The sequence below is a fragment of the Doryrhamphus excisus genome, chromosome 2, assembly GCF_030265055.1.
Source record: "Doryrhamphus excisus isolate RoL2022-K1 chromosome 2, RoL_Dexc_1.0, whole genome shotgun sequence".
Classification (NCBI taxonomy): domain Eukaryota; kingdom Metazoa; phylum Chordata; class Actinopteri; order Syngnathiformes; family Syngnathidae; genus Doryrhamphus; species Doryrhamphus excisus.
This window is the reverse complement of record NC_080467.1, coordinates 26,302,131-26,327,424: the sequence shown is the minus strand read 5'-3', so window position 1 is coordinate 26,327,424 and position 25,294 is coordinate 26,302,131. Positions and strand designations below refer to the sequence as shown.

Sequence of the window (25,294 nt, the reverse complement as noted above, 5' to 3'; positions counted from 1 at the left end):
AACTTAAGTTGTTTTATTGATTATTTGTTTACTATACTAAGTTAAAATTCACACTTTAGAGGTTTTATTGATTTTATGTTTAATGTTGAGAGTGATTAAATTGTTTTTTTAAGTTAAGACCTAAGAGATTTGATTGATTTTGCGTTAACTTGTGGTTAACTTGTGTTTTAAAGTTAAAAGTTAAGATGGGTTAGCTTAGATTCTTTTTACACTTATGTGACAGGAATTTTAAAAAGTTAATTTTTAACAGTTATTTTTAAAAGCGATAAAAGTTTGACTTTGATGAACGTATGCCAGTGACTAATGTTAACCCTGGAACAGATCATTTTTATTTGCATTCTTTTTAAAGGTAGAAACTATTGACTAAGTGACTGTGTTGCTTTGTAGAGGTTCCCGTGTGTATTTTGTGCAGCTGTATTCTCTCCAGTATCCACTTTTCCCAACATTGCTCCGTGTCCTGAACGTACCACCGCCAGCCAAGCTTTTTATAAAAAGAAAAATGGTTGCCGTTGTCGCTCCTGGGTGCTCTTTAGTGCTCTGATCTTGTTTTAGTGCGAGTGCCGTGATTCCAGATGCGATTGCGACCAAACAGTCGAGTCTGGACGTTAGTAGCGCCCCAATTCCCGCCATTTTTTATTGAGTCTCTGCATGAAGCATGGCCGCCCGTCTTAAGTGCCCCACGCAAACGCTGATCCGATTTCCAGGAGAAGTGCGTCTGTTTGGCCCAACTGATTTATGACCATCTTGCAAATTGACTGAGGTCATGCTGGTCTCCTTTTTGAAAAAAAAAAAAAAAAAAAACCCAAAAAGTAAAGTCACACTCGTCTTTGCCACTTGAGGCCTGGGAGCAGAATTGCGGCAGATGCAGGTCTTGTTAAGCCGCTCGCCGTAGCGTCATTTACCTTGATTATGGCGGAGGAATAGACGCAAGGTGTCAGGCTCGCTGTTGGGATGATTGTTTAAAACTGACGAATGTCGTCATCTTTTGCCCTCGGCTCCGTCAGCGCTCACAGTTAGTGGCGGAAATGTCATCGGACTAGCCGAGAGGCCGTCCGTCTTGCTTAAAGCGCCTCATGCAGACATTCCGATGACACTTATTGTCGGATATTGAACATTTGTGATGGCGCTCTGAGAAGGCGAGCGCTTGTATTCCCATCATGGCCAATGTAGGCCATACTGTATATGCGGTCTCGTATCCATGACACATTTTTGCAGTGACTCCTCCCTTTGCGGTTCAACATTCTCAAACCAAAAATTAGCAGATTTTGGTACAAAATTTGCATTTTTCCCCAAAAAGAAGTTAAAATGTACAGCATATATTTACCACTTGTAGAAACACAATTTTTACATATTTGTGTCTTCATATTTCACTGATAATTATTTTTTCTCAATTACTTTGTTCTCAAATACTTTGTTCGACCGTCCTTGAATGCACCATAGTTGTGTACTGAAAGGCACAGGTTTGTTTAGCTACAGAAGCATGACGTTCGGCAGCCGTCATCTCATCCCATTCAGTAGTGGTGCGTTCATGTACATTTTATACTTGAATTGCCTTTATTAGGTGTGTGAGGCGTACAGTGATACCTCGTTTATTGCGATTAATCGGTTCCAGACACGACTGGAATGGGTGAATCGAGCGAGCATTGAACCACCAACGCACCAGCCAACTACTGCCACCCAATATTTCATTTGAAAGCATCTTCTGAATGCCTTATATTTATATGTTAGTAACTTTAGCCATTTTAGTGCTTGAAAATGCTTACATTAGCAAACAAATATGTATATGTTGCTCAAATATACATATTTTTGACTAATAATAGGGCTGTTTAATTTAAGAATTAGTGTAGTTTTCATTACGCAAATAATACACAAATAGAGTCAAGTATTTGAAATGTGAAGTTGCGACGGGGTCACTGTGTTTAGGGTTTAAACCTGGATTGTGTTGTGAGTGAACAATAGCAATTGAAGAGAGAAGGGGAGTGTAATAATTGGAGCTGTAATAATTTAAAAACAGTAAGTTTTCGAGTCAATGTCGATCCAAAATCAGTGTATAAATTGTCACAAACCAACATTTTTATGTGTTTCAATTACTGTTTTTGCCATGTAAACATAAAATAAGCATTAATGGACACTTGATTAGGTACACTTACACTGCCTTATTGAAATACAGATTTTTCAGTGAGTAATCATTTAACAATATGGTTTACTGTCACGTTTGGTGAGCCTATTTTGATCGGATTGTATTTGAATGTGCCACTGTCCTGTAAATTTTGAATATTAGCGTTTTGAGACATTCCAGTGACATTTAAAGGTGGACGTGAAAACGAAAAACTTTAAACAAAACAATTATGTATGTTGTGAAGTAAAACCAATTTTTTTAAAACCAATTTTCCAATTTCCAATTAAAAATGACACTATAATTAATTGAAAATCAACAAATTTATTTGTCAGATAGTTCCTCAATGAGTGATATGTTGCACTGTATCAGCTGTTTCTAATATTTTGGTATTCATAGCTACACATAGTCAAGTGTTTGAGTGATGCATGTATGAGTGGCACACAGTCCATATGACGACTACAGCTTGTTTTTTTTAATTAACTTATGTCCTACTTGGCAAATAAAATGATATTTCCACGTTTCTGGGGTGGGTGGGAGATGTAGAAGACGTCATCATTATGGCCAATCATGGCCAATAGTACTTCCAACGACTGCACGGACAGTCCCATTATAATGTGTTCTAAAGTGATATATATGAGCAAATATATTTCAAGTGGACACAGATTTTATTATATGAAATCGATATGAAAAGTTTCCTTGTTTTTTTGACCAGAAAAGTGCATTAGAAGCAAGTTGAAAAAAACTGAAAAAAAAAAAAAAAACGCCATACTAACCCCTTATGTTTTTTGTCAGAAATCACCAAATTCAAATACTGGCATTTTATGCCATTTCTGGAGGCTTCTGGGGCCCCTGTTGAGTGTGTGTGAGGTTTCCCCTGTTTTTTTTTTTTTTTACCAGAAAAGTGCATTAGAAGCAAGTTGAAAAAAACTGAAAAAAACGCCATACTAACCCCTTACGTTTTTTGTCAAAAATCACCAAATTCAAATACTGGCATTTTATGCCATTTTTGGATGCTTCTGGGGCCCCTGTTGAGTGTGTGTGAGGTTTCCCCTGGTTTTTGACCAGAAAAGTGCATTAGAAGCAAGTTGAAAAAAACTGAAAAAAAAAACCCAACATACTAACCCCTTACGTTTTTTGTCAGAAATCACCGCCTTCAAACTCTGGCATTTTATGCCATTTTTGGATGCTTCTGGGGCCCCTGTTGAGTGTGTGTGAGGTTTCCCCTGGTTTTTTTTTTTTTTTTTTTTTTTACCAGAAAAGTGCATTAGAAGCAAGTTGAAAAAACTGAAAAAAACGACATACCCTTACGTTTTTTTGTCAAAAATAAAAAAATTTAAATACTGGCATAAAATGCCATTTTTGGATGCTTCTGCGGCCCCTGTTGAGTGTGTGTGAGGTTTCCCGTTTTTTCTGGACCAGAAAAGTGCATTAGAAGCAAGTTGAAAAAAACTGAAAAAAAACCCGACATACTAACCCTTACGTTTTTTGTCAAAAGTCACAAAATTCAAATACTGGCATTTTATGCCATTTTTGGATGCTTCTGGGGCCCCTGTTGAGTGTGTGTGAGGTTTCCCCTGTTTTTTTTTTTTTACCAGAAAAGTGCATTAGAAGCAAGTTGAAAAAACTGAAAAAAAACGCCATACTAACCCCTTACGTTTTTTTGTCAAAAATCACCACCTTCAAACTCAGGGCATTTTTCCACGTTTCTGGGGAGGGTGGGAGATGTAGAAGACGTCATCGTTATGGCCAATCATGGCCAATAGCACTTCTAACTACTGCACGGAGTTGGAACAACAAGCTACATTCACGGACAGTCCCGTTATAATGTGTTCTAGAGTAATATATATGAGCAAATATATAAGTGGACATATATTTTATTATATGAAATTGGCATGCTCATCCTCTGCATGTGTACCGAATAAAGTGTTCACGCACCAATCATCTGCTGTGTTCAATGGCAGGTGAGGTAAAATCGGTAACTCCTGGATGATAGAGGATCTGTGTACACTTCCACTCTGTCTCCGTGTGAACTCCCGACCCCTGTGGTGAATTAAATATTTTGTGTGATGACAATCGGCCCCTTCAGTACGCACGCCAGCTGGCCTTCAGCAGTTTTATAGATTGTTAGCCGCTAATCAAGCCGTCTGCCGGTGTGAAAAAAAAAAGAAAATGTCGGAGTGAAGTCGATGGTCGGCGCTTCAGCCCCTCGCTCCCCGTTGTGGCGGCGTGACCTTATATGAGTCGGAGATGGCAAACAGCATGGCCGACTCAACACGTCGGAGCAAACACGTGAAGGTTAATGCCGCCGCCTGGCAAAATGCTCGCACCCCCCACCCAGGTTGGAGGCGTGGCTTCCATGTCATATTTACTCTGCATAATTGCGTCCCCGCTAATCTGCGGCTATTAACAGCCGAGATGGGGTTGACGGCCGTGCATTCGCACCTCACCTCCCCCCCCCCCCCCCCCCCCTCAGGTCGCTCAGAGGTCCTGACAAAGCGCTGATGGGAGAAGGTGCCATCATGCATTGCGGATTATAGGTAATGTAAATAGTGCGTGTAAATATTAGCTACACTTGCACAATGTGGTACAAGCGAGGGATTAACAAGTCTGTCTACATTTTGGAACGTGTTTATCAGTGTTGAGATGTTTTTTTTTAATTCATATGTTTTTAACCTCAACTAAGTAGGTTTATAACTAATTTTGTTATATATATTATATATATATATGTTTTTTAACCCCAACTAAGTAGGTTTACAACTAATTTTAGACCTTTTAATTTATTGATTGATATTACTATAATTAACATTAAGGTGGTAGTACTTTTCAGTGGCACAATTGGAAATATAATAAACAATAATTAATTATCAAGTAAAATAATATGATATTGCTTTAAAGGATATTTTTTTATATATTTAATATCTGACAACTCCTTTTTAAGTGCCACACCTATAAAAGAACCTTTAAGTGTTCGCATAGCAACCTCTTAACCTGTTAACCGTCGAAACTGATTGATGTTGAAGTTCTCCTCTGATTTTGGATCAACAATTGCTATAAAACTGACTGTCCAGTTCCAGAAACCTGCTCTTCTATTTTCAATTGTTCACTTGCGATGTAATCGGACAAGCTAAATGTAAAATCCAGGTTTAAGCCTTAAATATGCCGAACATAAATGTATTTAAATCGGAGTCACAGCACACAACTATGGTGCCTTTAAGGACCGCTGAACAAGTTGGAAAATCTCAAATCTGTGTAAAATTTAGGAGACTGCTTCCTTGGTGACACGTCCATGTCACAACTGAGTCAAAACTGTTAATTTGTACTCAATCAATTCCCTAATCAGGCGTCTACGTGAGATTTTACAGTACGTGTAACAGTGATTCATGTCGCCGCCGCTGATTGGAGCAGAGGACGTTGCGTCTCCAAGGCAACGGCCACTGTAGCCGCCACAGTCACCGCACGACCTCGTGTGTTTTGCATGATTGTTTATACCTTGATTTGTGTGTTTCATGATTGCAGGCACATATGTGTACAGCATGTGTGTGTGTGTATGTGTGTGTGCGTCAACACATGATGATTTGCCATGAAATGGACCTTTTTCCCTGAAGAACTAGTTACAGGAAATGAGATGTAAGCATGAAAGTGCCCACGCGATTACCCGTGGATGATGTCCCGCTGGTCCAGTTCTGGGAGCAGGGGTCGCTAACCTGCAGATTAACATTTATGGCTCAGTGCGCTCTGTTGGACTTTCTGGGTCAAGAGCAAACGGCGAAGATAGAGGAGGAACATACGATGTGTTTACTGGCTACTGCAAGTCATTGAAAAGTCGTTTTGAAAACGAGTTATCAAAACCCCCCAAATCTTCACGTTGAAAGTCATTTAAAGCGCGTCACGTGCAAAGCAACGCGTGGTGCTATGATGTCACACTGGAAGGGCGAAAACTGAAGAAAGTCATTTCCAGGAAAATGCATAAAAATGTATATATAATAATAAATACTATTTAAACGGGCTCACAGGCCCCATCAAACGAACTGCTTTTACAAAATGTATGAGTTCTATTCCTAGACTGTCAGGTAGTTACAGTGTACTAGTCTCCCACGGTTTGATTGGCTGTCAGATGTCGAGGGAATTTTGGGGTATCAAAGTAGCTCAGAGGTGTTGATTGAGAATTCTTGCTGGTTCTTGTTAGTACTGAACATAAACGTACATAAATATGAATAAATATTAAAAAAAAATTCAAACTCTGGCATTTTAGGCCATTTTTTGATGCTTCTGAGGCCCCTGTTGAGTGTGTGTGAGGTTTCCTGCTATTTCTGGACCCAGAAAAGTGCATTAGAAGCAAGTTGAAAAAAACAGAAAAAAACGCTATACTAACCCCTTACGTTTTTTTCAAAAATCACCAAATTCAAACTCTGGCATTTTATGCCATTTTTGGATGCTTCTGGGGCCCCCGTTGAGTGTGTGTGAGGTTTCCCGGGTTTTTTTTTTTTTAACCAGAAAAGTGCATTAGAAGCAAGTTGAAAAAAACAGAAAAAAACGCCATACTAACCTTTTACGTCTTTTTCAAAAATCACAAAATTCTAACTTTGGCTTTTTGTGCCATTTTTGGATGCTTCTGGGGCTCCTGTTGAGTGTGTGTGAGGTTTCCCATGTATTTCTGGACCAGAAAAGTGCATTAGAAGCAAGTTGAAAAAAAAAAAGAAAAAAATGCCATACTAACCCCTTACGTTTTTTTCAAAAATCACCAAATTCAAACTCTGGCATTATATGCCATTTTTGGATGCTTCTGGGGCCCCTGTTGAGTGTGTGTGTGGTTTCCCGGGTTTTTTTGACCAGAAAAGTGCATTAAAAGCAAGTTGAAAAAAACGCCACGTTTTTTTAAAAAATCACCAAATTCAAACTCTGGCATTTTATGCCATTTTATGCCATTTTTGGATGCTTCTGTGGCCCCCGTTGAGTGTGTGTGAGGTTTCCTGGCATTTCTGGACCAGAAAAGTGCATTAAAAGCAAGTTGAAAAAAACTGAAAAGAAACACAAACAACTTCTTGACAAAGCATAAAAGCTACCATACTTGCCTCAGTTCAAACTCCAAATTGTCGACTTTGGAGGCTCTTCTGCAATTAATATTTGCCGTTTAATACGTGCGGACGACAAATATCTTCTCCCGCGTCGGGCCCAGCAGGAGTTTTCCCTGAAGACGAAGAAGTCCGGACCTGCCAGACTTCTCCGGTCTGGTCTTTTGTGGGGTGTGGACAGCTCAGTGGGGAGCCAAGCGTCCTCTCAGCTTGTCCACGGTTCCTCCGTCTTGCTTCATATGCCGTCTTGACACAACTGCTGCATTTGTGTCTGCGTGACAGCCGCATGGCGGAGGCTCATCGCGGCCACAAAGCCTTGGAGTCTCACCGCAGGAAGCCACGGAAAAAAAAAAACGCAAGCGTAACATGGTTGGATTTCTAGATTGATGTTTCTTTAATAAGGCCTGCAGTCTCTCAGTATGCCGATGGCGGGCCGCGGTGACCTACATTCTCCTTAAAACGCTGACGAGCCGAGAATAAAAGCCTTCGGTTACTTGATGTGTTTTATTTTAAAGGGTTTTGTGGTACATTGTGCCTCAAGATAAAACAAACTTGATATAATATTCTCTGTAAAGTAGGAAGAAAATATTACATTCCTTTAGTTCGTGTCATTTGTATTTCTTTAAATGATGTTTTATTTACGCATTTGCCAACTCCTGCTGTGAAGATGTTACACGGCCATTGCAGCATGAACGCAAACTCCCCCCCCCCCCGTCCTCCATTCTCTTCTGTTTTCTGCCGCCATTGTCATTGTCATCCACCTATTCCGTTCCCCGCTCCTCCTCCTGGCTCCACCCACTATCATCCACCCCATCTTCTTTTTTTGCTGCACGCACTCTGGGTTTGTGCGATGCATTGGAATGCCGCCCGCCGTCAGCAGTTTGAGGCGGTCTCTCTGCATGAAAATGTGTTGTTCGCAGGCTTTGTGCGACACCGGCAGCATTTCAAATAACGGCGATGCACGGCCGCACTGCGAGTGGAAGGGTTGTCCGTGTTTGACCCTCCGGGCAAGGCCAGCATCTTTGGAAGGAAAAAATCATTTTGTATATTTTTTTAGACAGTTCTTATCAACAGATAAAAAAGGTGTGTGTTTACTAATGCTGCAATGACCACAGAAAGACACACAAGCACCAGAATTGATCGCCCGAACCACAGTCTATAATGGCAGGTTTGAATGAGCTCATAACAGGCACAATAATCCTTAAAACGGACTGTCGCAGTCACTAGCCACATGGACCCAAATATTCCAATTCCATTCGGAAAATGTAACCTTTGTATACACCTCATTCCGAAAGAAAAGTGCCAATCCGAATGAATATATAATCGGATTCCCAGGGGTGGAATATTCCTTTCCCCAATCCGATTGAGGTATCTTGTACGCGCTCGGAAAGTTGTCAGACTGCGTTCTTCTTTGTGGTGTTTTTCTTCTTCTGTTGTTTATTGGCGGTTGGCAAGCAGCTTTGGTGTGCATTAGCGCCATCTGTGGAACAGAATCTAAACCCTTCTATACGCCATTCATAAGTCCAGTTTTATTAAAAAAGAAAATACATATCTATATAAAATGTGTCCCTGAGTTTAATTATAAAATATTAGCAAGATTGAATTTGATCTTTTCCTGTTCCCGGGTGCGTTCTTTCAGCGAATGCTGACATATGACGTAACACGCAGTGCGAGACGTTCTTCGATTTAAAAAAATGGAGGCGAGCAATCGGCACTGGACTGCAAAGACTGCAAAAACTGAAAGTTTGTTTTTGATCCAAACTAAATTTCAAGACTGGACCAACGGAAAACTGGCAATACGGAGTTATTCCAACAAGTGAAAGAAAAATCACGTGATGTTGATGTTTACGTTTTACTGCGCATGCCCCATTGACTATTCTGGTTGATTATAGCGGCGCATGTAGGCAAAAGAGATTGGAATATTCCTTTCCATGTATACCATTGTTTTCGGAAAGGTCATTCGGAAAGAGAAAAACTCCTCATATAAACGTGGCTACTGTCCGCCCCCCCACTTCAACTCCTCTAGAACTGGAACACACTTACAGCAACATACAGTATGAGTCTTCAGTATTATGTCTACTATATTGGGTAATAGGAGCGTAAAGGTGCCTACAGGGGTGTGATGGCTCTAGTAATGTTAAAAACTGTATTTAGACGGTCGTCAACAGGTGCTCTAACTACAAAAATAGTTGAATTTACACAAATGGTTTTCCTGTACCCAAAATGAACCCAACCATGACCTTAATATGAACAAAAAATGTCACTCACTAAAGCGTAGATCTCCACCAAGGCTGAAAAGTGAAGCATAAAAAAGTAACAGTGGAGCGTCGTGTTTATGTATTATCTAGCAGACTGCATCTCGGTTCATGCAGGGAAATTCGGCTTGTGAGGAAACACGTTCCTGTATTGGCACTTTTATACAGATTCTCATTTAAATATTACAGATTTTTTTTTTCTTGGCTGAAATTGTGTCTTATTGTGTTATTTTAATGCTAAGTCAATCTGTTGATGTTAGACATTATTATTACAGTCTGTTAGCTCAGTGCATTTTCAGTCAATACTAGCTTCTCACACACACTCACATAGCACAATCAAAGTTGTACTGTTCTCTCTCTCGATTTCGCTGCTTTATATGCTGTATGTACTTTCACTCTGGGGTCTTCATTGATCTCCCTTATTGATAATGGAGTCCAGCTCTGTAACCAAATATATTGCTATCATTTTTAATATAATTGAAAAACCTTTAAATTGTGCTATCATTTGTAGGATTTGTGTGGTTATACATACAGTACATGTATACATGAATACATGCAGTACATGCATACACAGTTAAGCATGTCCTTGATGTGAAATAAAACCGCAGTGAATAACACATTGGTCCACCGCATTCATGCCGTCTGGTATAAAAAATGGGCGTCAATAATGGCTCAATACTGAATAGAGAGACTTTTTGCAGCAGACACATTTGTCAAAATCCTGTTTTTTTTTTTTCTTCACCCTTCTTGCTGTCCACCCTGCACAATTACGCTTAAAAAATGAATTTGGCTGTGCTTGCGTTTTTTTTTCTTTTAAAGATTCAATGAATAAATACAAGCCATTCTGCCACTAGCAAGAGGTTATTTGGGGAATTTGTAAACATCCCCTCTCAGCTTATTATGTCGTCTTGTGGCGCTTGCATTCACGCAGATAAAAATGCAAACAATCAAACCGGTTAGGATCATGATGTGTGTGCATGTGAGTGTGTGTGTGTGTGTGGAATCATCTTGTAGCGTCCGCATCCAAGATTTGCATCCCTGGTGGATGCTAGGCATGGTGCTGAAACAAGAGATTTAGCAGCAGGATTTCATCATTGGTCACTGAGGGAAAATGCTGCAGCTGCCATTGAATTGCTTTGGAAATGCAGTCAAGTTTTCTTCTTCCTACCGCCTCCTTTTCCTCCTCCTCCTTCTTTCTCTCTCTCTCTCCCCCCCATCTTTTCTGTCGCTGTTGTTTAAAGATTATAGTAATCCCCCCAAAACAAAATAATAGCTACACATGTAACAGAGCCTCTCTGCTGATACTACTTTAAAATGAAAAACACATTTTGCTTTTTTTTTTACGTTCATGCTGATGTACTTTTAGGTGGCTGCATGCCTCCTGTCTATAAACATGGGGCAACTTTTAATACACATTTTACGGGGGTCAAATTCAAGTCAATGTTGGAAATTATCGGTCTGAAATGCGCTCATACAGCGAGAAGAATGAACCGAAAAAACAGTCACACTAGCTTAACTTTCACTTTTACACAAACTTAACTTTCTAGACTGTTATTTAGACTGTGGTCTTTCATTCTAAGCTTTTTCCTCGATCTTCCTCATTGATGATACAGCCCAGCGGTGTAATCAACATTCCTATTTTTTTTCGGAATGACACATTTTCTTTGACAGAAATTTCCATTGAAAATGAAAATAGCTCAGCCAATTCAAGGTGATTTGAGTTATTCGAATGTCAGATTGTTACGCTCACTAAAATCTTCCATATATAACATTTTCATATATCCATAAATTCCCACTTTTCCCATAATCATTTTCAAAAACATTCAAAACATTTTCCTCTACACAAATGACCTCTCTACATGAGGATTTGTACTAAAATATTTGTTAAACGATTCAAGCCAATCCATTGAAAAAATTAAATTGATTCAGAAGACTCCAGTTTAATATTTTCAGATTTCGGAAATTTCCACTTTTCTCATAATCCCACATTTTTTGGTAACACAAATTCCCGTTGAATTTGAGAATTCTTACTACTGGACAACCACATTTCTTAACTACCTGGAACCTTTTCAATGTAAAAATATTTCAGCGATATCCACCTTCCATATACTCCTTTGAATTCTTACTACCACATTTCCCAAGCAAGTCGAACCATTCCACTTTCAAAACATTCCAGTGTAAATTATTCACAGTAATCCCAACTCCATAATCATTCCATAGATAATTTCAGCTCAGCTTGAGCTCTAGAGCATTCACTCGCAATATGAAATGGCATTTTGTAGTTGTATATGGTCTTTATAGCATCGCTAAAACAACCAGTCTAAGTAGTGTTCATGTAGAACAATGGGAGCCGCGTAAGAAGGGAAAAGACAAAGGATTTAGGTGTTGATCCTCCACCAAGGAGAAAACAATCTGGTAGTGACGGCATCCAAAATTCACAAAGTCCAGACAATGTGGTGCAGACAAACAGGCATCATCTGATGGAACGCTGCCCCCCCATCCCCGCCCTTACAATATACCCTGGGCGCCACACAAAAAAAAAAAAAAAGTGAGGAGAGCGAGGAGGAGGAAAGCGCCTCAACAAGATGAATTATGCAAAGCTGTCAGAGGCGAGTATTGTTGGCGGCTGCAGACACCACCGGTTCCCCCATCAGTCCCCTCCGGCCACACCCCCACACCTCCTCAACGGCCCGTCACCGCCAGCAACAAGCCAGGGGGTGTCAAGTTGGGGGGGGGTGGAAGGAGCGTCCCGGCTGCTCGGTGACAGGTAGGAGCGACAAGAGCGCTCTTTATTAGCGTTATTTACAGAGGTCACCCACAGGGAGATGGGGGCTGAGGTGGACGGTGGCCCAGTGGAAATATAATTACACTCCAGGGTGGGGCGGTTGTATGGGGGGGGGGTGGAATTGCTTACAGGAGAGTGGCCCTTTCAGCATTTTGGTGGCTTCATCTATTTTGCAAAATGCTTTGTATGCGGATGTCAGGGTTGTGTGGTTGCCCACAGCCGCACTGCATGGTCAAAATATTCTCTCTATCAGTCTCCGAGATGTACTGTTAATGATTTCATATCTACGTATAGAATGTTTACTTTTAATGTAGTGTTATGGCCTTTTTTTATTGCTATTCATCTAAAATCTAAAAGAAAAAAAGATTCATGCGTTTCTTTATATGGTCTACATGTAAGCTAAAGACAATTGCAGAAAGCATTGGTTCTTTTTTATATGATGTTCATTCATTCATTCATTTTCTACCGCTTATCCTCACGAGGGTCGTGTGGGTGCTGGAGCCTATCCCAGCTGTCTTCGAGCGAGAGGCGGGGTACACCCTGGACTGGTCACCAGCCAATCACAGGGCACATATAGACAAACAACCATTCACACTCACATTCATACCTATGGACAATTTGGAGTCGCCAATTAACCTAGCATGTTTTTGGAATGTGGGAGGAAACCGGAGTACCCGGAGAAAACCCACGCATGCACGGGGAGAACATGCAAACTCCACACAGAGATGGCCGAGGGTGGAATTGAACCCTCCTAGCTGTGAGGTCTGCGTGCTAACCACTCAACCGCCGTGCCGCCCCCACATATTTACTGCTTATTAAATGTGAAAAGTAATCATTAGCTTGACACCAATTGTTAAAATGTTGACTTGTAGACATAGCTATTATTAGCAATGCTAATGTTAGCTTGCATTGTTAGCTTCTTTTAGCAAAATTATAAACAGGGCATTGTAGTGGCTTGTTATTGTACTGTAGCTATCATTATGTAAAATGGTACCATATTGTTAGCATGAATGCACAATGACAATGAACAAACTTGTGGTTGTGGCTATGATTGGCAACAATATTTGGTTGCTAAATTTTCATGGCTATAAGGGACAATACAAACTTAATTTACAAGTACTTATATAATTTAAAGATATATTGTATGGGAGTCCTATACAATATACTTGCATGTCCAATATTCTGTTTATTTACAACAACCAGTGTTATAAATCTGCACAATTTTTATCACACATATCTATCTTTGTTTTTGGGGAATCTGAAAAATGCCAAAACTGTCTTTTGGACTGACTATTTGAGCAATTAATGGAAGAGCAGTGTGCCAGGAGCATGTTTTCCATGTAAATGTTCTGGATTCTGCACCCTAAAATGGCGGCCAAACACGCCCAGGGCATAATACTGAAGCGGATGCCAGGTCGTCTCTGCTACTGTATAATCTTCTTGGTAGAAAGTACCACGATAGTGAAAGCTAGGTTCTGGACTCGTATCCTACACATGGTAACCTACACAGAAGGCTGTCTAGATCTTCCAGAATCTGCACCTATTCCAGCTGTATTTCCAAAACGTATTTTATTCCATCTGGGCACGCCCAGTCAACCATGAATGGTCCCACTCAGCTTGTACAGCTTATATGGTTAATGTGTTTGCTTGTTGTTAGCAGGAAAACTTAGCTTGTAGCCGTAGCCATCATTAGCTCATTTATAGACAGTAAAGCGGTAATTTAACAGTTGGGTATAAACTGACGTATTTTTGAATGTTGATATTTTTTAAAGTATTACCAGGAACGGGTTCGATTGTTAATTGGCGACTCCAAATTGTCCATATATATAGGTATGAATGTGAGTGTGAATGGTTGTTTGTCTATATGTGCCCTGTGATTGGCTGGCCACCAGTCCAGGGTGTACCCCGCCTCTCGCCCTAAGACAGCTAGTATAGGCTCCAGCATACCCACGATCCTACTATTAAGAGGAACATGAACCGCATGTGATCACTGAATCCTTGCGAGCCTGAAATAACAGTGTAACGTTCCGGTTCCTTCATGCAAAACATCTGTCGTGAATTTTATATAAAACTTCTTACCAGAAGACATAACTTTGATGAAGACGCTGCATGAGAGACATGAGGAAAAAAGTCAATGCCACGTTGATGCTCTCCAAGTGGCCCCAAAGAGCCAATTGACTCGGACACGTCGGTTCTTCCCACAATGTCCATTCCTCAAAAAGGGTGCACAGGTGGAGGATAGCAGCAGGCGACGTCCGGCACGGGAGTCGTTGGGGAAGGTGCTCCGTAGATCATCAACTGTCTCTTTCCCCCTGGAGTGTGACACTAATTTCGCTGCGGCCGCTGATCCGCTGAGCCTTCACGGGTGGCTGACTGTCCCGATTCAAGTGCGCGATCAAAGAAATGCAGAGAAGGAGGTGGAGGACGGAATGTAAGCGCAGGACTGAAAAATAGAACACACATTTGTTAAAGAATTCATGATTCTGACTTCCAAAAATTCTTCAAAAAGGTAAATCACACGGCATCGGCAACATCAGTTTCTGCTCTGCCTTTTAAAATATGTGTGTGTACGCACAGCTGGGGCAACATGGTGTTTTTTTTTTTTTTTTTACACTCGAAAGACGTAGTCTTTTATCCCCCTTTACCTAAGGGGGCCCTTATATCAGGGCCCTATGCCTATGGTAACAGCAGCATAACTTTCAATTGTTGATCACCTCTCTGAGACTGCTTTTGTGTGTGTGTGTGTGTGTACTACAGAAATCCATGTGAATACCAGAAAGCCATGCGTGAACGATCATCTTCCTCGGCCAGCACAACAACTTACGTCAATTTTTGTGCATTTTAACTAATTTAATTGTGATTTTTTTTTTTGGTTCAGTCTGTTCTTTTAAACCATTATTGGTTAGATATATAAAATATCTATTTATAGTTTATATATCTAGTGATTGGTGGTGTCGGTTTGTCAAGAAACAATGTACAAATGCATTAATTCATTTTTTAGTAACTTTTTGAATACAGTTTGCCAACGTACCGTTTATGCTAGTTGATAATTTGCTAGAAACTTGTAAAAAAAACAAAACAAAATGGCGTTTGTCCAAACTCCAAATGTCAAAAAGTTTATTTATTAAAGCATTTTTAATACAAAATGTTCTTATCCCATTACCATTTAATTCATTTAGAATGACTTTGTAGCCAAATACTGCTATAATAACAAACAATATATTTACTGTAACTTCTGTTAGATATTGTTACGCCTATGGAGTCAATTTAATAGAGTCTCATGGAAAACCTATGACACTCACATAGCACAATCAGAGTTGACATGTACATTTTAAACTGTGTGAAAGGGACTGCTATTTTCTGACAATAAAACATTTTACCTTTTGAAATACAGTGGTGCCTCAGTTTTCATCATTAGTTTGTTCCAGAAAGCCTGAAAATAACCAAAAGGGAGGAAAACCGATGCAATTTTTCCCATAGGAAATAATACAAATCCAATTCATCTGTCCCAGACATCTAAATATAATATAAAAAAATGTATTAGAGATTATAGTTTTGCAAGCAAAATGACTGAAAATACGTTACGGTCCTTGTTACCATTGTCTACATGGAAGTGGTTCTACCATCTCACCAAGCGGTGACACAAATTGCGAAAATGTTCCAACTCGAAAAAATTCTCACCTTTTTTCAAGCTTGACAAAGACCTGCTACACACTAAAAATGGGTCCACGACCCACTTTTTGGTGGCGACCCACCAGTAGACCACTCTCCTAGGGTGAAAAGGGATACGTAATATAACAGATGGACAAAACTGATTGACTGACTATCCATAGTCCAAGGAGGTTTGATTTCAATGTTTTGCTTTTTGTTTTTTTTACGTTGCCTTGACGCCTGTGTATGCTACAGGGGAGCAAAAATTGGAACTTCGTCGCATGAATCCATCTTTTGTGTTTTCGTACAAGCAGTAGCGATAATATTAGCAGCGATGCTACCACTAACTCAAAACTAGCGTGTCCCAAAACCATTCTCGACTTGTAAAGTCGCCATAGCAACGACGGAAACGCTGCTCTCCTCATTACAACAGCATCAAAGTGACTTTGAAGCTCTAATTTTAAGGTCAAGCTACAACATATTGTCGCTGTTGGCCTACAAGAAACACAATATTCTTCTCCCAAGAGTTTCGGCGACCTTTTCATTGGGAAGCTAAACTAGCGCCAGTGTCTCTTTTGTATCACGATAGTGGTCCCCCGTGCCTCGTATGCGCACCAGCTGTAAGAAGCCAAGCATGCTGGGGGTCCTGGGAGTGCACATACATGGACATGCCTGGTCACTCAAGGGCTTATCGCTGATTAGGACACCGGTCTGATTCCCCCATGAGTAGTAGTGTGTTGGGGGGGTCTTTAGAAAGCTTACTCGCTCATACAGAAGACTGCGATCATAATCAGGCTTTTGTGGGTGTGCTTGCATTAATCTGCCATGTCCCTTTTGCTAGAAGTAAAGAGATGCGAGTGAGACGTCCCATGGCGTCGTAAAACAAGCGATTGCGAGTCGAGTGTCAGGATTGGCGCGGAGCGTTTGGCTGATTGCATCGGGAAAACGCAGTGACATCTCCACCAGGGGATGGGGAGTGCAGGGGAGGCCTTGAACGACTCGCAGTGTTCATTATAGCTGCATCCCGGACTGCTGAGCTTTTTTGGGGGAAGTCTCCCGTGGGGAGGGGGTGGCGGCCTGTAGCAGTGGGACAGTCCTAGCTAGCCTGCTGTCATTGGAGGCTGTCGATGCTTGAAGTGAAACCAAGTAGAGCTCATTTGGGGGCAAAGCAGAGTCCATAGCCTGCTCTTATAGCTCAGCCAAGGGAAAAATGAAAGAGTGTGTGTGTGAAGATGGTAATAAACAGTCCTGACACACTCTGGCTCCACATTCCACCCAAGGCTTTTCCCCTTGTGGATTCGTCACATTATCCTGCCCCCTTGTCCACATTTAGAATGTGCGGTCAGCTTTTCATGTATTTTCTTTTGAATTTTATTCTCAAATTTAAATCTATAAATGTTTTGTATTTTTAAGGAGAAAATACATCCACAGTTTAAATGTGTATTATTCATATCTAAAACTATCTAACAATCCATTGAAACTGTGAAAGACTGCCTTGAAAAACTTTTGAATTTTTCACAATTTTATTTTAGTCAGAAATTGTATGAAAACATGGACACGCTGCAACAAAACTTGCCACAGTAAAATTGCATGGTAGAAAACAAAAAAAATATATTATTTTTTACAATTTTTACCAATTGCTGTTTGCCATTTACAAATTGACATTTTAAAAGTAAAATAAAATATATAATGAAGCCTTTATTCTCATTCATCAATGTGTATATTTTTTAAAATGATTATTTTTGTCATATTTTGCACTACGAGTGCAGTTAACTGGCACAGCAATCATTAGTATTTTATTCAGGTTTTGTCTCAAAAAGGCTACATTAAATGGTCAAGGTTCAAGTCATTTCACAACACCCAAATAGTTCCTTTTAACAAATATTGTAACCAGTAATTTAATTAGTTAATTGAAATCAATAAAGACTGTTAAAGAGAAATAGAGAAAATAGCAGCCTACTATCAGAAGCGTTTAAGTAAGACTCTGGGAGAGAGGAGAAATGACCCGGATACGCAATCAGAGTTTGCTTAGGCAGTGTATTCCATATTTACATGCATGGGCATAAACCTCAAAATAATATAAAAAAACAGAAAATACAAGCTATATAGTTGACAATTAAGGTTCAAAATTTAAGTGCTCAAGGTTGTACAGTGATTGAAGAATAGACAAGATATGCAATGTGTGAGATTCACAATGGTTTCTTTCAGCTTACTGCTTATACTAACTAGTCCATTGAGTCTTTGGTGCCATGATGAGAACCCCTTGTACGCTTGTATGAGGGGTAGTGACCAAAGAGGGGAAAAAAATTGGGGAACAGTTTGGGTTGGCTGCTGTGCAGTCAACCTCCTACCAGTCCTGAAGGCGCAGGCGGGTCGTCAGTTCATTCACGTGGAGTCCAAACCGGTCCTGGCTCTAGGCCTCCTTCACTTACCTCACCAAAAAACTGGCCTGTATAAACACAGGGCCACAATCAATTCATCAAATCAACTCTGACTACAGGCAGTAGACGGTTATTGTTAAGGATCGGTGTGCACACAATACTCATACTAATTGCATAAGATATCTAGAACACAATACATTTACATCTATGGCATAATATTGTACTATATTCATCCCATAATGCTATACAAGTGAAGTGCATTGATCCATACAATTGGTTCAATACAACCTTTCAAAGAAATGCAACAATTCTACCATCAACATGAAAGTGGACGTTTATTCCATTTCCACTTTGAGAATCTAGCATTTGTTGTTCATGCTAACCAGCCCACACAATGAGGCTGGGTGGCTAAGCTAAGTGTAGCCAACTTTAGCAACACTTAGCAGTTCTGTTCAATATATAGTACATGAAATGCTCCGCGGTAGTACTCCTAGTCGCGGCAGTGGTAGTGGGTGCCTACAAAGTACTTAAATACAGCAGTGCTAAAACATATTATTGCTTTGAAATACATTTGCTAGCTTACCTGTGCAGCAAGTGTTTCCCCATGTGTGTTTGGTGAGATGCTTCCTGTTAGCTATTTATTGGTTGTTGGGTGTCATGTGATCAAGAGGTGAAACCCTGATTGGGTGCACAGAGTCAAATCACATGATTCAAATCACCTGATGCTGAGTGTTGGTATATTGAAACATTTTATTTTTACTTATAATACTTATATATATATATATAAATTATAAAATATAAATAAAATAAAAAAATATATAAATAAACTATAATTATAATTAAAACATTATATAAATAAAAATACAAAAATGTATATATATTAAAAACTACATATATATGTACTTATAATTATATGAAAGGGTATTAAATAAAAAAAAAATAAAAATAAAAATATATAATATACAAGTATATGTAAATAAATTATATTAAAATTATAATATATATATATATATATATATATATAATATATGATAATATATATATTTTATTTATATTATTTTTACTTGGGTTACAATATATTTTTTGTTGAAAATCAACACTTTTGATCATGATTTCACATCTCAATCTTATCTTTTCTTGCATGGGGAGGTATAAGTACTCAGTTCAAATGTAGTATACAGAACATGTATTTTTTTGTACCACAAGCAGGCCTTCTTTTTGAATTAGCATAAGTTGTCATGGTTACATGATAATGTGATTCAAGTTGGGTTTGGATTCATAGAGTGGTTTATTTTTTAAAAGTCACTGAGCCGGCGTCAAGTGTGTTTTTGAGAAAACGATGTTGACACAACTTGTGGGACTAAACAGAATAATTTGTTGGTGAGCAGCAAGATCCCGTGAATGTTCTTTGAATGCTTTCAGTGAGGTTAGAAGTCGTTTGAGGCTTCAGGGGTCAAAGCTTTGTGTGAAAAGCGGATAAGCCTCGCTTTAACTTATTGCGTCCTGCTTTTTTTTTTTCTCCTGCAGGTGGACTAAATGGAGTAAGGAGGCGCTTGCTGGACCAGCAGAAGGTTTGAAGCGGTGAGAGGGGGCGGGTGACAAAGGTCGAGCGGTGAACGCGTCCTCCGGTGGGAGGTGAAGAGGAGGGGGCGTCCGACCCAGCATGCGGGCAGCATGGAACGGGTGAGGGAGCAGCGGCCTTTCTGCTCGCTCTCCAAGAGCCACAGAGAACGTGAGCGAGGAGGAGGAGGGTTTGGAGGTGGAGAGCACGGCCGCGAGCGCCGCTACACGTCCTCCTCGTCGGAGCGCGAGGACGCTGCCTGCCGCGTGCCCACCCAGAAGTCGTACAGCTCCAGCGAGACGCTCCAGGCCTTCGAGCATGACCCCTCGAGGATGCTTTTTGGCGGACGAGTCAAGGAGATGGTGCACCAGGAGAGTGTGGAGTACAGCCGGCCAGGTCAGAACCACGTAGATATGTCGATTAATCGCATCTGGAATTGAGACAAAAGAGAGTGCAGTACTTTGCTATGACCAGCAGAGGCGCTGTTGAACCAGTCAAAGAGAGTTTGCTGTGTAAGGAAATACATAATGTCAGCTATGCTTTCATATTCCTATTTATATTGGAAAAAAACACAGTCCAGTGAATATTAATTAATACAATGAAGTCATTTATTTGAATATCCATCCATAACTCCAAATAGAAATACTAGTAATACTTTAAATATCAGCACCCTCTTATTTGTTTTGGCTTTCAAACAATGGTGCTGTGTCCTATTGGAAATAACTTTTATTAATTTTATTAACGTACAGGAAATGTTACAGCATGCTAACGTTCTTAACTGCCTTACAAGTGTAAAAAGAAGCTACACACTGGTAATGGTAAAAAAAAAAAAAATCAGTCTTCACTTTAGTCACCAATGAAGAAGGCGGTAAAAATGTTGTATTTATTTGCATACAATCGTAATACAAGCACAAACACAAAAATATATATATTTTTTGGAATTTCACACATGAAGTCTGTTCTAAAATTTTTTCACGTTGCAAAATTATACAATGTCATGTCTCACTTTATTGTAAAAGTTGACATCACAGACAGAAAACCAATGATGTCATTGCCCGTGCCACTTGCTGACACTAGGGGGGCATAGCTGCATGGCATCGCTAAACATGGTCCTAAATATGGGGGGGGGGGGGCATTTTTCATGTCAATTTTTAAAGAATGCAATTTGTGTTTTTAATATGTTCACCGGTATGTCTGATTTTATGCATCAGTTTTAGTCATTTCGACCAAAAAAAAATCAGATTTTTAACTTTCGAGTTTTAGCTTTGCAAAGCCATCTAGTCTGTCAGACCTCAGGAAACAAAATGAAATGATGAAGTTAATTAAATTTCAAATGAGCTTCCTTTTTCCCCCCCAAACTCCAAAACATAAAGCAGGCAGCATGGACCTCATGAAACGACTGCAAATAAATACAAAAAACATGCGCTTTAATTGGCTGTTAGAACTTGCCTAATTTATGTAATTACATGAAAAAATGTTTAACCGGTTTATTCTCTTCGGTGGCACTCCTCTGCGTCCTGAGATTTGCATTTGGGAAGAAAATGTTCATTAGTCTTGTACATTTCCTGTGCTAATTGGCGTCCGTTCACATGTGACTTTTTGGTCTTTATATTCTGGATGTCTACCCTTTAAACGTTAAAAGTCAACACTTCCTCGACGTCATGACAGTAAAACGCTACTTTTTTTTTGTCCTCTCCCGATGATGAGCCGTGTGACGCCACGTCTCAAGATGTGTGTGAATTTCCATTTGACATTTAAATACGCTCACTTGATCTCGAGCGCTTTGGTGTCGACACGCTTGACCTTGGAATCTTTAAAGATCCTCGTTCATCAATCACGCCACGGGGGGACTTGGTGCGCTTAATGAGAGACAAGAACTGTAATAAAGGGGGGGGGGGGGATCTTAGAAATAAAAATAAAAAATATTCAAAATGAAAGTCAAAGTACATCTATTAAAAAATATTAACAATGTACTTTGGTTTTTATAATATACTATAATAAAATAGTAATTATGATAATAATTAAATAAAATAATAATAATAATTAATAATAATAATTAAAAAAATGTAGAAGTGGGTCATGTTGACGCACAAAAATTAATATATTAAACAAAAATTTGAAAGAATATTTAAGTATATTTACAAATATTAAATATTTAAGTAGGGAATAAGGAAGCATACAAGCGGAATAAAACTATAATAAATTGATTAAAATTCATTTTTACCTGTGCTTTTTTAAACTATTATTGTATTCATATTAAGCTCGGCCCCGCAATTTATTCTATTTTTTTTTCAAGTGATGCTTTGTCTGTCGTTTCTATGATCAACCTTGAAATGTGTTCATTGTGAACGTTTAAAAGCATCGCTTTTGGATGAAAGTGCAACCTTTTAGCTGCTTTGTGAGATTTTTTTCTGCAGGTATCTCATGAGGGTGTTTTTATTTAATAAGTTTTTTATTTAACAACCCCCCCTTGCATCCACTCCCTCCCTCCTTGCCTTCCGCCATGCTGCATATTAGCTAGCCCATCCCTTTGTCGTTAACCGTGTTTTTGCTGGCTTTGTTAACTTTTACGGCTTCCTTCACAGGACAGACGTTCTCGCTGAGGCAGCTCGGCATCTGTGAGCCGCCGGCTCGCCGTGGTTTGGCGCTGTGCCCCGAAACGGGCCTCTCGCACCCCCTCGGCACCTACTCCAGGGGGCCCGTGGCCTCGGAGGAGCATGAGCGCGCCTCGCCGGAACGTACCATCGCTCTCTGGGGCAAGGGGGCCACAAAGGCGGGACACAATTCCTGCCTGTCCAGTCGTTCCAACTCAGCTCTCACGCTCACGGACACGGAAATGGACAACAAGTCGGACAACGAGATGGGTGAGTGTTACTGTGGTTTTTGTGACATTGGGCGGGGCCTTTTTGGATGCACTGATTGGTGGTGTGGAAGTGGGTGGCTTTCTTCCGGTGAGGAGGCGGTGCTCCAGATGAGAGGCATGATGGCGGGAGACAAAACAAGAAGAAAAGCAAAGGTGTCCTTCCAATGGAGTCACCTGCTTGTTCTCTACAGTTTGATAAAGTTCTCCCCGGGGCGAGCGTGTAATCAAAGATAGCTTTGAGGGCCTCGGTTGGAAGGCGCGCGAGGTTGAGTGGGCTCGCACAAGGCATGGCGCTTGATGAAATGATTTGAAGTGCAAATGTGATGCTGGAAACCTGAGACAGTCCGTGGAGCTGCTGTTGTTGGGGGGGCAATGGAGGCGGGGCTTAGAAGACGCTGAGTCGTTTGTTTGTCCAGTTTCTTGCTGGTTTTCTTGGCTTCATTTCTCAATGGTGTGTGCTGGAAAACACTTTCTCATGTTGTTTTTTTCCATATTTGAGATTTTTTTTCCAAATGATGCTTTTTTTTGAGTGTGGGGGGGAGATTTATAATAAAATAATAATAATAAAAAACAAAAAGTTTGAGCAAAATAAATTGTAAATATACAATATGATGCTAAATAAATATTAATATAGCAAAATCTAATAAAAATAAACATTTAAATAATAAATACAAATGCTAGCTAAAACAAAAAAATACAATAATACATCACAAAAATAATGCAATTGTATTAAATGTATCACATAAAATTTAATAATATAAACATATAAAATAATAAATATAATAATATAACAATATAATATAATAATAAATACAAGACATATAGTATATATGTATTATATTTATGCATTACACTATACATATTACATATAGTATAATAGTTAATAATACAAACACTATGAAATACATAAAAATAGTGCAATGACATGTAATGCAAATAATACAATAATAATAGAATAATACACAAAACCTGATAATGAAAATATTAAAAACATGTAAAATAAAATATATATACAAATAAATATAAATAGACAAAATATACACAGATATAATCTAACAATTTATAATACTAATACATAGTAATAAAAATAATACAATAATAAAATAATACAGAAAAAAAACAAAAAACAAATAAATAGACAAATAAAGAACTTCCCTTCTTTGACTTCACAGAGAATATAACAATATATAAATCGATAAAATGTCAATAACAATGTAACAATATCAACGACACAACAAGAATGAAAATATATATTTAATATATATTTTCCAAAAAAAAAAAAAACAGAAGACAACCGAACAATATCGATCACATCACACTAGTTTCAGTCCAACCCTGGTCCTACACTTGGCATCGATAGGATCGATACATGGATGGATCCGCCCTCCCCTATTCCCTACGTTCCAATTATATTTGAGAGTACAGCATTAAAATCTCCTTTGTGGCTTTTAAAGAAATTTAACGCTCATGTTTGAAAGGTGGAATATTGCACGTCAACCTCACAGCGGGAGCCGTCAACATTAAAGACGCCCTCTGTAATTATTTCACCACAGCAACGATATCAAAGAGTGGTACCCTGTTCAAATAATTAGACTCTTTTATCCTGGCAGAGGTTCTAAAAAAAGAAACTGACTCACGTGTGTGCGTGTTATCAATTTTTGGAATCCCCAATCAAAAAAAACCAAAAAAAAACCAGGCTGACATTTTCTTAATGGCGGCATTCATCATAGCATGTTCTCTGAGAGGAGAAACAGGAGGGTGATGAGGGCTGAGGAAGCCTTTTACCTTTTCAAAATGTCATCGGGATCCAAATCCATGTTGGTTTGATGCCATGACACTTGGTTCTACCGTTTCATGGTTCATTATTCATTATTAACTCATATATATCCCCTTCATGTTTCATGAGCATAACATTTATCATAAGGGATGAATACCTTGAAAACCTTTTAAAGACAACCAAAGCATCTTTGTTTACCTAAGCCACAAACCAAACACCATACTGTAGTCAAGTAAAACAATGATAAGGATAATAATAGAATATATTTGATGGTAATCTATATCCGTACACACAGCTGCGCTGGGGTAGTTTGATGGAAAAAATAAACTCAAATCATGAGAATTCAACTGAAGTTATATAGTGGCTTTGAACGCAATCCTGCATTGCTCATGATGGAACGGCTAAAGTGTCATTCAGAAGAAATTAGTGTAAAAAAGTAAATTGATTTTCAGTCATTGTGCTATCGTTTAGCTTAATTTACTTCTCAGTTCATTTGGAGCTGTTAATACATAAAAATACTGTACATGTAATTCTGTCCATTGGAATTTTTGTGCCATGTCCAAATCTGCATTTCCGAGAGTGACTTTTTTCGAATTCCCTCACAAATGCACGCTACACGATCTTGTTCGAAAGTGATTGAGCAAACTCGAACACACAAACCACTTTTTCTCTGCCAGTGAAGGGCATCTCTATATCTGACCTGTTTAATAACATAATGTCAAAATGAGAAGAAATTTGAATGGGAATTCGCTTACATATCAGCTTGTGAAAGTGCATTGCATTGCAAGTGGTGATTAATCATAATTAATTAATTGAAATATTTTCACCAC

The 25,294-nt window shown here is 39.3% G+C and overlaps 1 protein-coding gene across 4 annotated transcripts in view; it reads left to right on the top strand.

Annotated features, from left to right (window-relative positions):
- si:dkey-237h12.3 (teneurin-3) overlaps positions 1-25,294 on the top strand; it is a 210,151-nt gene that overhangs the window by 1,740 nt on the left and 183,117 nt on the right. For all 4 annotated transcript variants that reach the window (XM_058058091.1, XM_058058082.1, XM_058058074.1 and 1 more), the window contains exons 2-3: positions 19,791-20,220; positions 22,410-22,688. In XM_058058091.1, coding sequence (XP_057914074.1) covers positions 19,938-20,220; positions 22,410-22,688 — 562 coding nt within the window. In that variant the 5' untranslated portion in view covers positions 19,791-19,937. The remainder of the gene's footprint in view (positions 1-19,790; positions 20,221-22,409; positions 22,689-25,294) is intronic.